The sequence below is a fragment of the Globicephala melas genome, chromosome 10 (assembly GCF_963455315.2).
Source record: "Globicephala melas chromosome 10, mGloMel1.2, whole genome shotgun sequence".
NCBI classification, from domain to species: domain Eukaryota; kingdom Metazoa; phylum Chordata; class Mammalia; order Artiodactyla; family Delphinidae; genus Globicephala; species Globicephala melas.
In genome coordinates this window covers 52,893,019-52,907,799 of record NC_083323.1, presented here as the reverse complement: position 1 = coordinate 52,907,799, position 14,781 = coordinate 52,893,019, and the positions used below count along the sequence as shown (strand labels likewise).

Sequence of the window (14,781 nt, the reverse complement as noted above, 5' to 3'; positions counted from 1 at the left end):
GTTGGAGTGAGCTGTATGGTGTTTGAAATGGGACCGAGACATTAACAGAGAATTCAGGTCCACTTTTGAAAGTATCATGATCAAACAGGACGTGCCATACATTTATTCCGAAACGGATACGAGGGCCCGATTCTCCCTCACCCTCTTCTTTACTCGAAACGGCGCCATCAGCTGCTCTCAGATAAGAGTGCATGGTTTGACGCATACAGTCAGATCTGAGAAACTTGAGGAATGAGCACCTCCTCAATGTCACACCAGCATCGAGGGACTACACTGACGTCAGGGGTCTGAGCTGGGAATAAGGCAGCTGGGGATCTACCAGAGAGGACTGACAAATCCCAAGTTACACGAACACAGTGCTTTTAAAGCATCGCAAATCTGCAATTTCATTGCAAATACACCTGTATTCCGTCATGGCATAGAACCTTCAATCACCCCCTACTGCTCTTAAAGTCCTTTTCCGTCTTCCAGATGCTGACATGGGCTCAGGGGCTCTGCATGATCTAGCTGCTGCTCCTCTCTTGCTCCTTGTCGGTGGTCGGGGATGCTCTCGTCCTCTCTCTTCTAACTCTGTCTCACCTGTAAGACTGTAAGTGTCATGTTTTCCTTCTGCCTTCATTTTTGGCCCTCTGCTTGGAGAACTGCGTACCCTTCAGTTTTCAGTGGAAGCATCACCTCCTCACCAAGCCTGCCTGGACCACCTCAGCTCCTGTACATCCCCTACAACAGTGTTTATCCCACTGGTGTGGAATTGCCGGACGTGTCTGTATCGGCCTACTTGGACACTCACGTGTGTCTCATTCACTATGGTATTCCAGGGCGTCCCTGGTATAGAATTACTCAGTAACTACTAAAAGCTCAATAACTACTAAATATACAAAGAAAGGAAGGGAGAAAATATATTTTTTCATTCATATTTATTTTTTCAAAGCAATACAGCAGTTTAAGAAATAAGAATTTTGGGACTTCCCTGGTGGCGCAGTGGTTAAGAATCCGCCTGCCAGTGCAGGGGACACGGGTTCGAGCCCTGGTCCGGGAAGATCCCACATGCCGCAGAGCAACTAAGCCCGTGTGCCACAACTACTGAGCCTGTGCTCTAGAGCCCATGAGCCTCAACTACTGAGCCTGTGCTCTGGAGCCTACGAGCCACAACTACTGAGCCCACGTGCCACAACTACTGAAGCCCGCGCGCCTAGAGCCCCTGCTCTGCAACAAGAGAAGCCACCCAATGAGAAGCCCGGGAACCTCAACGAAGAGTAGCCCCTGCTGGCCGCAACTAGAGACGAGCCCACGCACAGCAACAAAGACCCAAGGCAGCCAAAAATAAAAATAAATAAAAATTAAAAAAAAAAGTTTTCCAGTTGCATTCTAAGTTATTTCCTTTACAAAAAAAAAAGATAGCCTTCTACGTAATTTATAATACATACACATTCCCACCCCTTTTCGGGAATACATCTGCAATAAGACTAAGGAATATTCCAGAAGGTAACAAATTGGTAGTTCAAAGTTCATAGTTTCTCTTTTAGGATTTCACTAAAGTAGGCTCCATGTTATAGCCTCCTTTCTCTAAAGTTCTAGAAACTGCTTTTTAATCATATTGCTTATTTTCTTTTTCCCATTTTCATGATCATATATTATGGCAGAACTTAGTAAGCTTTAACTGGGGAGGGTTCCTTGGGCCTTTAAAGAAGATTGCACCAAACAGAAAGGTATCCACCGAACAAGCTAAAATAAGTCTGAAGGCAAGCAGCTTGTGTCCATGCAGCTTCAGCTGTAATTCCAGCACAGCTAAGCAAGGACGTCGAAAAGCCGTAGCCTCGGTTTTAGCCCTATTGAAGCAGGAGCCACATCACATGCCCCTCAGCTCTGGGGGACCCACAGGCAAAACAGCCTTCGTGAGCCATGCCGCAGACAATGAGGCAGCCCCTCTTCCAGCATGCTGACAAAGAAGCGGAGATGCTAGAGAAAACCTCCAATGTTCCCTGTGGAGCCCGACAGAAGTGTTGAGATGTAAGGTAGGAAACACAAAGAATACCAGAGAATGAGGTTTGACGCACTGGTACCAGCTCAAAGAAACCAGGCTTTGCATCTCATACCCACCACACAAGCGCTCAGGTTGCAAGCCCGCTTCACCGCTCTCCCTTCCAGATGAGCACTTTCCACAAGAGAGCACGCAAAGTCGAGGGGGAGCTTAAAACACTCAGTCGGCGTGTAAGAGGAGAACGTCAGAATTAGAAATTCTTTCATATGGTTTCACTTAATGTGGAAGAAGAAAATTAACCTTAGCTAGTATTTCTCATACAGGCTGACACTGGCGCCCTCACGGGGTCGGTAAGTCTCCAGGACATGATGGAGCACGGGTGCCCTGGCGCTTCTATTAGCTCTGGCTTATTGCAACCTATTCCTGGGTACATGTGCTCCCAACGGAGTGGTCTTGCACATTATATTATGAAGTTTTTAACTCAATTATCCCTCACAAAATAGAGCACAGTTTTCTAAGAATCCCTGCAAAGAAATTGCTGATAGAAAACATAAGCAAAAAAGAACATGTCACACCTGGTACTTCCCACTCCAAGCAATGACAACTAGTCATATCTGACAAATAATAATAACCATTCTAGCCAGAAGTATCTGATGTGTTCAAGGAGACAGCTGAAATATGGAATTATACTTGCTATGTTAATGATGAATTGCACCTTGAGATATAAGCTAATGGAAACAAGAAGTCTCTGCTCTTAGCAAGGCAGTAAATGGGTTACTGCATGAAAAACACAGAGAACAATGGCTGGCATATAATCAACACCATGTAACTGTTAGCTGTTATATTTTTAAAAATTGCCTTTTCATCTTTATTGTCTTTATATTATATTTTAAATCCTTAACATGTTTTTATAATTGTTAAATGTATACTAGATGGATGTTCAGTAGTATGGCTATATATCAATAAATGAACACATATATTAAGGGTATATACTAAAAAAAAACTGTCTTTAACTGATGGATTGGAGATGGCTACTCTAGAAACAGCTGTCTTACAGGAAAAAGTGGTGTCATCCTCCTGGTTGCCTTCCCTGAAGACACAGGTTCACCGCTAATTTTACCCTCAACTTCCACTCCCTGTCCCAACCCACCAGGTATTCAGATAACCTGAGGACAGCATGAAAGGAATATCACAAATGTGGAAATCCCACTTCGAGTTAAATCCTTTGGTCAATTTTACAAAAGGCTCAGTATGAACATGGTATGCACTTGCCTGCCTCCTTTCTTGCCCAAGAAGAGGGATTACTTATTTTCCACTGGGGAAACAGAGAGCGGACATCCTCCTCTGATCCCCACTATAAGCTACTATATGACTTGATTTCCACCAAGTTTCTGGCCAGGCTTCAAGGTATCACAGCAAGGATGACGATGCAGAATTAGAGTATCTGTTTTTAGGCATTTCATCCACAGAGCTTTCAACCACCAGTTCATGTGATCTCACAGCAACACAGTATGAGGCAGAAGAATAAATTAGCTGATGATGAAACTGAGATGTGGAGAAACTTCGTGACAAGTCCTTCCTTGGGCCCACATTCTACTGCTGTCCACTTGGAATCATGCCCATACCGCATAGTTTGTTTGTTCTTAACATACTTCTCTTTCTGACTAAATTATTCCAATATTTTGTTCCCTAATGAGAAAGATCTCTTATTCTCATATACGTAAAAGAGCACTGCGTCCTTCTCAGGATCTGATAATACTAAACACAGATTTCTTTGGTTCGATTCTTCCACTTCATGAGACAGTAAGATGTAGGATAAGTATGTCTGGTTTTTGTTTTCAAATGGCAATTTAGTTCCATATGTAAAAACACTATTAAATAAAAATTTCTGAGAGACAGGAAGTATAAAGGTGGCTAAAGATCATTTTGGCTAAGTTGTGTTATGGTTTATTCTAGACTCAAAAATTAACTCGGGAATGTTCTCGAACTATTATTCTATACCTCAAAAGCTTCTCCTTAAATTAGTTTACAGTAGAAACACAAGTAATGCGAAACAATATTGAAATGCAGCTGCAAACCCCACTGTTAGAATAACAACAGATAATATTAATTGAGCATTTACTACATGCCGAACACTATTCTAAGCATTTTTCATATTTTTTTTAAATTAATTAACTTATTTATTTTGGCTGCTGTTGGGCCTTCGTTGCTGCACGAGGGCTTTCTCTAGTTGCAGCGAGCGGGGGCTACTTTCTGTTGCGGTGCGCGGGCTTCTCATTGCAGTGGCTTCTCTTGTTGCAGAGCACAGGCTCTTGGCACGCAGGCTTCAGCAGTTGTGGCACGTGGGCTCTAGAGCGCAGGCTCAGTAGTTGTGGTCCACAGGTTTAGTTGCTCCACGGCATGTGGGATCTTCCCGGACCAGGGCTCAAACCCATGTCCCCTGCATTGGCAGGCGGATTCTTAACCACTGCGCCACCAGGGAAGTCCCACTTTTCACATTTTTAACTCATTTAATTCTAATAATCTTATGAAGTAGGAACTATTACCCCCAATTAGCAGATAAGGAAACTGAGGCATCGAGAGGTCATCTAACTTTCACAAGGTAATGTCCAGTGAGTGGCAGAGCTGGGATTCAAACTCAAGGCACTCATTATTGTTCAATCAGAAGGCTTTTCCTACTTGCCATGGTTTCAGGCAAACAATGGTCTTCAATAATTTAGCAAGAAAAAATTGGCCTGTAAGGACAATAAGACGATGAACAATTTCATTTCCATCGTGTTCTTCACCTGAATCGGTCAGAGCTGTTATCCAGTTTCTGAGTCGACAGGGGAGACTGCTAAATAACTCCTAATTCAAAACAGAAATCCTAATGGGAATGAGGAAAATTTTAGCATCAAATTATATTGAAATTATACATCTCAACATTAGGAGTTGTTCTTCCTTCATTTCATACTTTTCCAAGGAGATTTTCCTGCCATATTTCCCAGCTGCTAAAGGATAAAGAGGCAGCATGTTACCAGTGTGTATAGGCTCGGAGGCCAGACTGCCTGTGTTGAACCCAAGCTCCACACTTTCCAGTTCTGTGCCTCGGTTTCCTCACTGGTAGAATAAAGATAAGAATAGTACATACTTATGTATTATGAGGTTAAAGGAATTAATATTGGCAAAGCATTACGATCAGTGCTGTGTCTGGCACATGAATGTCGAATATTGGGTTTTAAAAAAATAAGAAGAAGAAGAAAAGAAAATCTCAAGAGCTTACTGCTCTTGCCAATGTTCTTCCCACCTGAAGCTCTGGGGGAATCAGATTACAAGTGAAACAAGGAGAAATTTCCATCTCAGCGCCATTTATTTGCCTTTAGCCTTAAGATTTGCCACAGTGGGAAAATCTACTGAGGAACCAAGTTTGAGTTGCATTCTCAGCAGCTACGTACATCTTGGTCAAACCTGGTCTTCAGAGTGAATCAACACCCACCGAGGAGGGAACTGTAAAGTTATTCTAACTGACATCAGCCTGAACAATTCCTAGGTGTAAAGTCATTCTTCTTAATCACTGGCAAGAGTTCTAATCCCTGGAACCAAGAGATAAGAGTTTTGAGAGAAACCACTGCATGCCTGCTTCAAAAAAATCTAAGTAGATAAATGGAAAGGTTATGTTTTTCTTGACATGCTCAGAACAAAGACCTTAGTTGAGAGGGAAAATTTAGAGTAATAAACACAATGAGAGAAATAAAAGACCGCTCCTATTGTTATAGCTGACGTCGCTGCAGGAAGCAGACAGCCAAACGTGGCCAAATGCCCCAGAAGGGATGCCACCATGGAACCACGAGAAACCTTCATTTAATGTTCTGGTGGTGGCGGGGGGTGGGGGGAGGCGGGTGACTGACTCCTTCTTACAGAAAACAGATAAAAAGAACAGCAAATCTTCACTCCAGAGAGTTGAAATAGCCCCTTCTCATTTCCTTTTTACCTCTCCCCACCCCAGTTTGATCCTATTTGCCTGGAATTCCCACAGTGCTGCCCTATCCTCCGCTGAGAAAGATAATCAGCTTTCCTCTTCCCTGCTGATGAACTTGGCCGTGATGTGGACACAGCCATCTCCTGTTATTGTAATTAGACACTGAACTAACAGATACTGAAACCACATACTTTGATTTGTTTTGACTGTAACAACATAAGGGGGCTCTGAAGGGAATAAGACTTAGAATGCGTGTGTCCACAAGATTCGTCTTAAGCCAGAAATAATCTCTTTCAAAACAGGGAGTCAGACGTGGGCGGAGAATGTCCTGGTTATTGCCACAGTGCCCTATCTCCCACCCACACATCTTACATAAGATCATCTTAATACCAAGGTTATAAGATGCCCTTAAGAGTGAACTCTCTTTCTCCCTCCCCAGAGAAGCGATATACTATGGTCCTCTTTTTATCCCATTCCTAGAATGACTAGGTACCTGGGAACTGAAAAACAAAAGCTCTTGGAAAAGCTGTTTCACTTGGGGTGGCAATCAGTACAATAAATAAAGACTTCTTAACACCTTTCAAATTAAAGGAAAGAAAACCTAGTAATGGTGATTAGTTCCCACAAGTCATGATCAGGTGAATTGAAAAGGCTTCAGTAGGAGGATGCTGGGGGAGAGGGTGTTGCCCTCAACAAGCTTACAGCATTTTCCCTAAGGGACGATTCTATGACAATGTCTTTCAGAAACGCTGGCATTCTAGATTCTCTTCTTTCCTAGCTCTACACCCTATGTCCCCAAACAAATAATCTGACGCGTAGGAATGTTGCGAGGATTGCACATTGCCACGGAGTATCGATTACCTACCTGCCTGACTGTGGGCTAAAGGTTCTTCGGACACCAACTACCCAATGTGATGCCGGCACAGGAAAAGTCCACCCCCAACTTGTCACAGAAAACATCCTTCTCTCCTTCATAGCCACTCCATACCCAGAGGTCTCAAAACTTCTCTTCCTTATTCCTCAAAAGAGAAATGTTTCTTTCTTTATTTCACTAATTATATCACTAAACGCTAAATTAAAAAGAAGAAACTAGATCTATTGCCGAGTATTTTTTAAGGGAGAATACAATCAGTAATTCACCATATCCCACTGCGTTTCTTCAGGCTAAAAAACTACAGCACAGAACACCCTGGAACTCTTCTCTTTGTTTTCCTTTTAAGTTTTATGACTTCTCTCGAACATGGCTTCTTCTGTTCCTGAGAGTTTCCTCTATATGTGGATGGAGCCTGAAATTAATTTGTATTTTCTTTCTTATAAGTAAGGCGCTGCTGTCAAGAGCTCACCCAAATACAGGAAACAACGCTCCTTCGGCAAATGCCTCGTGGAAGCTACGAGAAGCAGAACAGAGTGCATGTTATTTTATCCACCAAAATCTTTTTAAAGTTTGTTTTAAAACAGGAGGATTAATTTGACTCCTTTGGCTACACAATTACTTGTACTAATAGGATAAAATAATTCTCTGTAAGTTGGCATGACGGATAGCTTAAAGCTGACAGGTACATACTGCTATATTTAAAATGGTTAACCAACAAGGACCTACTGTAGAGAACAGGGAACGCTGCTCAATATTCTGTAACAACCTCAACGGAAAAGAATTTGAAAAAGAATAGATACATGTATATATGTATCACTGAATCACTTTGCTGTACACCTGAAACTAACACAACACTGCTAATCAACTGTACTCCAATATAAAATAAAAAGCTTAGAAAAATTTAAAGTTGTGTTATAATCTTTATACCAATCAATAATTGTCTGTAGTGATAAATAATCATCTCACTGCTACCCAACTACCCTACGTTATCAAATACAAAGTTAGGCTCCTGCTGAATTGAATTCCTTGCACATCACTGATCTTTCTTTCTTTTTTTTTGGCCATGCTGCGTGGCAAGCGGGATCTTAGTTCCCCTACCAGGGATTGAACCTGCGCCCCCTGCAGCGGAAGTGCGGAGTCTTAACCACTGGACCGCCAGGGAAGTCCCTCCCATGTTTCTAACATATAAAAATATTCCTGTGATAATTCCTCTTTTCATGGTGAATCTCATGTGATCTTACAGGAAACTTTAGGCTTTCTTCAATCTCCAAGTAAGATGAAGGTGATATTATACGTGAAAGAAGTCTTGTGGAAATATTTATTTTGACTGTACAAAGTTTGTTGGGGATGAAGAGGTCGAAAAGGAGGGAGAAATTCATCACATGTATTCTGGAGAGAGTCCATGCATCTTCCTTTCACCATCCTTCATGTCTGTCAACTCTCTATTTGCAAATGAAATAATGATGCCATTATTTATCCCGTTGCTGCATTTCTTGCTTATAATAGTATTTGCCACTTTTTCATCCTTATCTTTCTTGGCCTCTCTGTGGCCCGCAGCATTGCTACTTCTGCTTCTGACAACTCCCCTCTCTTCTTGGAATTCCTTTGGGCTTGTAACTCCTGAATTCTAAGCCCCCCTAGACTTGCTCTGAGCTCCAATCCCTCAGCTCTAACTTCCTACAAAACACTCCCCCCTGAAAAGTTAGCATCCTCAAAACTCAAGTCGCCATTTCCGCCCACCTCCTCACCTTGAACCTGTGCCTGCCCCAGGGGTCCACTTTCAAGGACCAGCACCCAGTGGCTGAAACCTGGCATCTCCCACTCTCCCCTGCTCCACATGGTTGGTCACCTGGTCACCTCAACAGTACCTCTCACATCATCTCTTCCGAGCCTGCCCCTTGCTCTAATCACTGCCTTATTTCGAGCTTTCATCATTTCTCACCCAGATTTCTGCACGAGCCAGACTCCTAGGTGTCCCAGCCTCTAGGTGTGCTCCTCTCGTCTTCCAAGTCAGCCTCCCCACTGTCGCGAGTCCGTTATGCCCTTGTCTAAAGTCACTAGTTACAATTCCAGCTTATTAGGGCATTCAGTGGCCCTCACGTGTGACACCTGCTTGCTGTTCCTGCCTCATTCCCCTCCAAGTGACTACACGTGCTCCCAAACGTGGGAAGACATGCCCCACGCACTCTCACGCCAGCCTGTCTCCGCATTTGCACGTTCCCTCTATCAGGAGCTCCCCTTTCTCTTATTTGCTTGGTTAATTCCGACAGCTCAAATGTCACTTCTCCAGGGAGCCTTCCCTCACCTGACCCAGCCTATCCCCTCCACTGTTCCCCAAACCACCAGGGGCCAATCTGAGCGTCCACACAACCTGGACTTTTTCTGTTTCTCCTAAAACTCACTCCACTGTAGTACTGCTGCTTATCGACCCTTCCTCCCCTCCCCAACTCTGCTCGAGGGGGTGGGAACTGTACTGAGTTCATCTCCTCAGCCCCAAGGCCCAGCGTGCAGACTCAGAGCTCAGCACACACTTGCTGGGTGAAGGAAGAGAATCACAGGGGGAAAGGGGGGACCACCTTACTTGTCTCCTGCGGGTGTTTTCTTGCCCTGGGCCCTATGCTGTCACTGCCCTTTCCTCAGTGTCACCATATCTGAGTTAAGGGATGTCTTTAGATGGCAAAAATCACCGGCCTCTTTTAAGCAGTATATCCAGTGACCTCTGCTAGCAAACTGTTCATTCAGCGTAGCAGCCAAAGTCCCGATAATGGCCTTGAGGTCCTGCCACTTTGTCTCACTCTCTATAACCTTTCTGACAATGTCACCTGCAACCCAGGCTTTACGATGTCTGCTCCAGACGCATGGGCTTCCTGGCAGATTCTCTGAGAAACTGCAAGCCTGTTCCTGCCTCAGGGTTCTTACAGTTGCCTAGGATGTCAGAATGTTCTTCCTCCCAACAGCTGCCCTTTCAGATCTTTGCCCCCGGGTTACAGTCTGACACCTCCTTTAACTACCCTGAGCCTCACGCTTCCTATTATTTCTGCTTCCCTACTTTGTTTCTCTCCATAGTGTTTATCTGCCATGCTATCTATTTTAATTGTTTGTCGCCGTCAAAGAACGCAAGCTCCCTGTAGGGAGGGATTGCTGTCTGTTTTATTCCCTGCTGAATCCGCAGCATCCAATTCCTGGAACACAGCTCGCACTCAGTGAGTCACCTGGCACCCTAGGTTACGCTTTTCCAGCTTTTAGAAAGCAGCACAAACAACAACAACGAAACAGACAACCTGATTTTAAAATGGGCAAAGGACCTGAACAGACATTTCTTTCAAGAAGATATATCTGGCCAATAAGAAGCACATGAAAAGATGTTCAACATCGCTAATCGTGGGAAATACATACCTACAATGAGGTACCACTTCACACTCATTAGGGCGGCTATTATTTTAGAAAAACAGAAATTAACAAGTGTTGGCAAAAACGTGCAGAAATTGGAACCCTTGTGTACTGCTGGCGGGAATGTAAAATGGTGCAGCTGTTGTGCAAGACAGCATGGTGGTTCCTCAAAATATTGAACAGAATTACCGTATCACCCAACAATTCCACTCTGGGTGTATATTCAAAAGAATCGAAAGCAGGGACTCAAACAGGTATTCAAATACCCATGTTCATAGTGGTAATATTCACAATAGACAATGAAAGCAAGTGTCCATCGATGGATGAATGGATAAACAAAATGGTATGTACGCACACAACAGAATATTATTCAGCCTTAAAAAGGAATAAGATTATGACGCATTCTACAACATGGATAATCTTTGAAGACATTACGATAAGTGATATATGCCAACTACAAAAGACAAATGTTATATGATTCCACTTATAGGAGGCCCCTAGAGCAGTCAAATTCACTGGGACAGGAAACAGAATGGTAGTTGCCAGGGACGGGGGACGGGGAGGGGAAGGGGGAGAGAAGGAAGGAGTAGTTAGTGTTTAATGGGTACAGAGTTGCAGTTTGGGAAGATGAAAAGGTTCAGCAGATGTATGATACTGATGGTTGCACAACAATATGAATGTATTTGATGCCACTGCACGATACACTTAAAAATGGTTAAAATGGTAACTTTTATTTTATGTATAATTTCCCACAACTAAACTAAAAGGAAAAAGGCAGCACAGCTCTTGCCTTAAACTCTAATAAGTAGCCTAATATATAAGGTAGGTAGAAGTGAAGCTGCTGTGGCCAAAGCAGGAATGCAGGGGGAGGGGTGCCGGCTCTGCATGGCATGTCCTTGCTACCTCCTAGTGGCTCATGGACCCCACAGAGGTTCAGAGCCATCACAAAGGAGGCCCCCGGCTCCATCCTAAAGGGCTCATGCACTGGTTTCACTGTTCTTAAGGAAAGGTAAAAAGTTACTCCTGGTTCCACTTCTAGGAGGAACTTAGCAACAAGGGAAAACGCCATCACCCACAGCCCTTCAGCCAAATGTCAACACTGACTTCGTTTTACAGAAATCACTTTATATCCAGTGGCAGAGGAGACCTGCCAGGGGAAAGAGCAACATTAAGTCACTGGCACCCATACCCAGTTATCACTAATGTCTCACATTTCCTGAGCCCTTTTCCATAAAAACTCAATCCTCAAAATAAGTCCATCAAGAAGGTACGAAAGACATTGTGTGATCTCCAGTTTACAAATGAATGAAAACCCAGTGGGCGTTATCCGCAGAGGATTACAGAAGTAGAACTGACTTTAGGATAATAATCACTAGCATTGATCAAGGATTTATTAATGATGACACTGGCTCAAGACTTTACATGGACTGTTGGATTTCTTACTTGCAACTAGCCTCTTCCACCATATTTGGCAGTTACCATTATTATCCTTCCTTTTTAGAGAAGAGAAAGGGTGAGGCTCAAAGAATAAATAACTATCCCCAAATTCAACAGCTGTAAGCCATGGACTGTTCTGAAACGTCTTACTCCAGAGACCATGCACTTAACCAGTATTATTTGGTCCTGCCCATCTGGGTCCCTGACTCTCGCTTTTTGGGAGAGGCCTAACCAGTGCTTCCTTCAGCCTTGAAAGCAAGCACAACTGATGAATCTCCACAGGTCACTGTGCTTTCTAACCCTAAGTTGAACTAATGCTACCAAAATAAATCAGTACTCTTATTCCCTAAGCGTAAATGCAACAAGACACTATCACTTAGACTAAGAAGAGATTCCTAGATCCTTTACAATCCTATAGAAATTTACATACAAAAATATCCTAAGACCATCAGAATAAACAGTCACATTGGGGTCACCCCATTTAATGTCTCTTTTCTGTAGGACTAAATCTGCCGATGGACAGAGTACTGATTGTTCCCTATACTTTTCTGAGAGCTTCTTCAGAACTTTCCGAGGATGTCTGCTTTGTTCTCCAGAAATTGGAAAGAGGAGAAACGCTCTGTGGTTTGTCAATAGGGCATCCGGTCTGCAGGGCTGCCCCATAGGATGCAAGGGCTTTGGGCCAGTTGAAACAAACATTAATTTGGAAGACATTCAAGCAAGGCTCCAACTGGGCAACTCTAAGGGGCAGGCAAGGGGAGGAGAGGGGCAGAGTCGTGCATAGCAGGGCTGCAAGCCGATGGCTAGAGTTCCTCCCACTGCTTCTGAGAGACTTCCAGGGACTATCTCCTTCACAAAAACCTTGAAGTAGCTTCTTAAAAACCACCAAACATATATACTAATTCTTGCAGCAAAACTCATATATGATATGGGAGTTTTCTTTACTTTAAAGGTTTAGAACCTAAACACCAGCTGCTCCATTTATTTGTTTGTTTGTTTACTTTGCGTGCTGCTCGGCTTGCGGGATCCTAGCTCCCCAACCCAGGATGGAACCCGAGCCCCCAGCAGTGGAAGCTCAGAGTTCTAACCACTGCACCGCCAGGGAATTCAACACCAGCTCTTCCTAACTCCATGTGTCACCTTCGCTGTGACGGTGTGATACCCTGAGCACAGACCTGCCACTCCACTAACCCTGGGGACATGGCTTTTCTCTCTTCCATTCCGAACATCCCACAACGGGGCCACAGCGTGCATGTTCCTCTCACCCGAGAACAGGGGATGAAGGAGGGTCTTACCGCGTTCTCCTTCAGCTGCAGCCCCTCCCCGTTGGGAAGTGAGGACCGTCTCTTAGCTGAGTTCCTGTTTGGGGTTGAGGTAATGGCCCCTGCTTTCTTCTTCACGGTGAGCACCTCACAGCTGGCTTGGTCTTCATTGTGTGTGCTCTTCCCGGCGTTGATAACCCTGGAGGAGAAGCCAGAAAAGCCGGTCAGACAGAGTGATGTCTGGAGAGCTGAGAGCCCAGTCCCTCAGGTCAGCCCAGACAGGCTTCACAACTGGCACAAAACGAACGCCCTACTTAATGCACAGGACCTTACAGGCTTGGTGGAGTAAATGGATTTTTTTTTTTTAATGTAATTCTACCAGCATATGTTAAAACATGTGCTAAAGCAATATGCTGAGGTCAGCTCACCTTCGCAGGTGTCTGATAGACGGGATCAACCCCACCAATCCACTTCCAGTCAAAACACTCGAGACAATCACTCTTTTTGCCAATTACATTGAAGACAGATGGCTGGCTCAGGGAATTCCGTTGCATTTCTCCAAGTGATAGAGCAAAACCACCATCAATCTTATCAAAGAACAAGGCAGTCATTTACAGCACACTGTAAAATCCAAGAGAACAGAGAACTGTGTTTCATGACTGCCATGACCACTTTTACTTTACACACGGAGAAGTGAACGGATCAAAGGTTTATTCTTTTAAAATTATCTTCACTCCTTTATCTTTTCTCATGTAGAATAACACTCCTCACGTTGCATCATCACAACAGACTATAGGGCATGCTGATTTGTACGTGTGGCCCTATGATCTCATGGCATGTCGATATTCTTTGGCCTAATTACTAATGTTTTGAGCACAGGAATGCCTCAGAAAAACATGCTACATCATTCATAGACCTTCTTCTGTATCAGGTGACCGCAGAATGAACTCCTGGTTTTCGGTACCATTTTCTTATTAAGTAGTTAAGTGGCAGCTAAATTAGTTTTCCTGAAAGAGAGCTCTCCTTGATGTGCCATTGACTGTGTTTTTTTCCCAAAATTTCAACAGTGTCACAGTAGGTGACAGAGTGAGTGTGGAGGATACAGACTCAGTGGCAAGGAAAGAAAGATGCTTTTTTTTCAAAATAAGGTAAGATAGATGGGAAACCACTTTAAAAGTGTGGTATATACACCACTCAGTCTTGTTGTACTCCCTCCTAACAATTAATTAGAAGATGATCATTTTCAAATGACTTTTTATAAAGAATTTTAAATTCTGAAGTAATTATAAACTCAGAGTAAACTGCAAAAATAGTATAGTCTCAAGCACCCTTCACCCAACTTCCCCCAAAAGCAACATTTTATATCACTCAAGTACGATATCAAAACAAGCAGCTGACACTGATCCAGCACTGTCAACCAGACTGCAGACCTTATTCAAATGTCACCGTTTTTTATATCAAATGGCTTTCAGACCTAAAAACAGTATACACGCTACAATCAAACAGGAAACAGAGCAAACTGAGATCTGAGTGCTGTAAGACTTCAGGGAGTGTGTTTTGAACAGTCTTCTACCAAACCTTGGGATTCTATGGAGGTGTTTCAGATGTTTTAACATTTACTTTAAATTTATTTTTTAAATGTATAAGCATTTTGGAAAAAAACTGCAATAATTTAAAAGTTGATTCCCATCTGTTACATGTGAACAAATACATGCTAGTCTATATATTTTGGGCAGCTTTGGCATTATAATCCTTCTATCTTTTCTCTTTGACCAGTATCACTTGATTGGAAGAAGATTTGTTTAAAAAAATACCATTTGAGGGATTTCCCTGGTGGCGCAGTGGTTAAGAATCTGCCAGCCAATGCCGGGGACACGGG

The 14,781-nt window shown here is 43.4% G+C and overlaps 1 protein-coding gene across 5 annotated transcripts in view; it reads right to left on the bottom strand.

Annotated features, from left to right (window-relative positions):
* The window catches only part of PPM1H (protein phosphatase, Mg2+/Mn2+ dependent 1H), a 264,363-nt gene that overhangs the window by 156,723 nt on the left and 92,859 nt on the right, over positions 1 to 14,781 (bottom strand). For all 5 annotated transcript variants that reach the window (XM_060305782.2, XM_060305786.2, XM_060305783.1 and 2 more), the window contains exon 2: positions 12,936 to 13,101. In XM_060305782.2, coding sequence (XP_060161765.1) covers positions 12,936 to 13,101 — 166 coding nt within the window. The remainder of the gene's footprint in view (positions 1 to 12,935; positions 13,102 to 14,781) is intronic.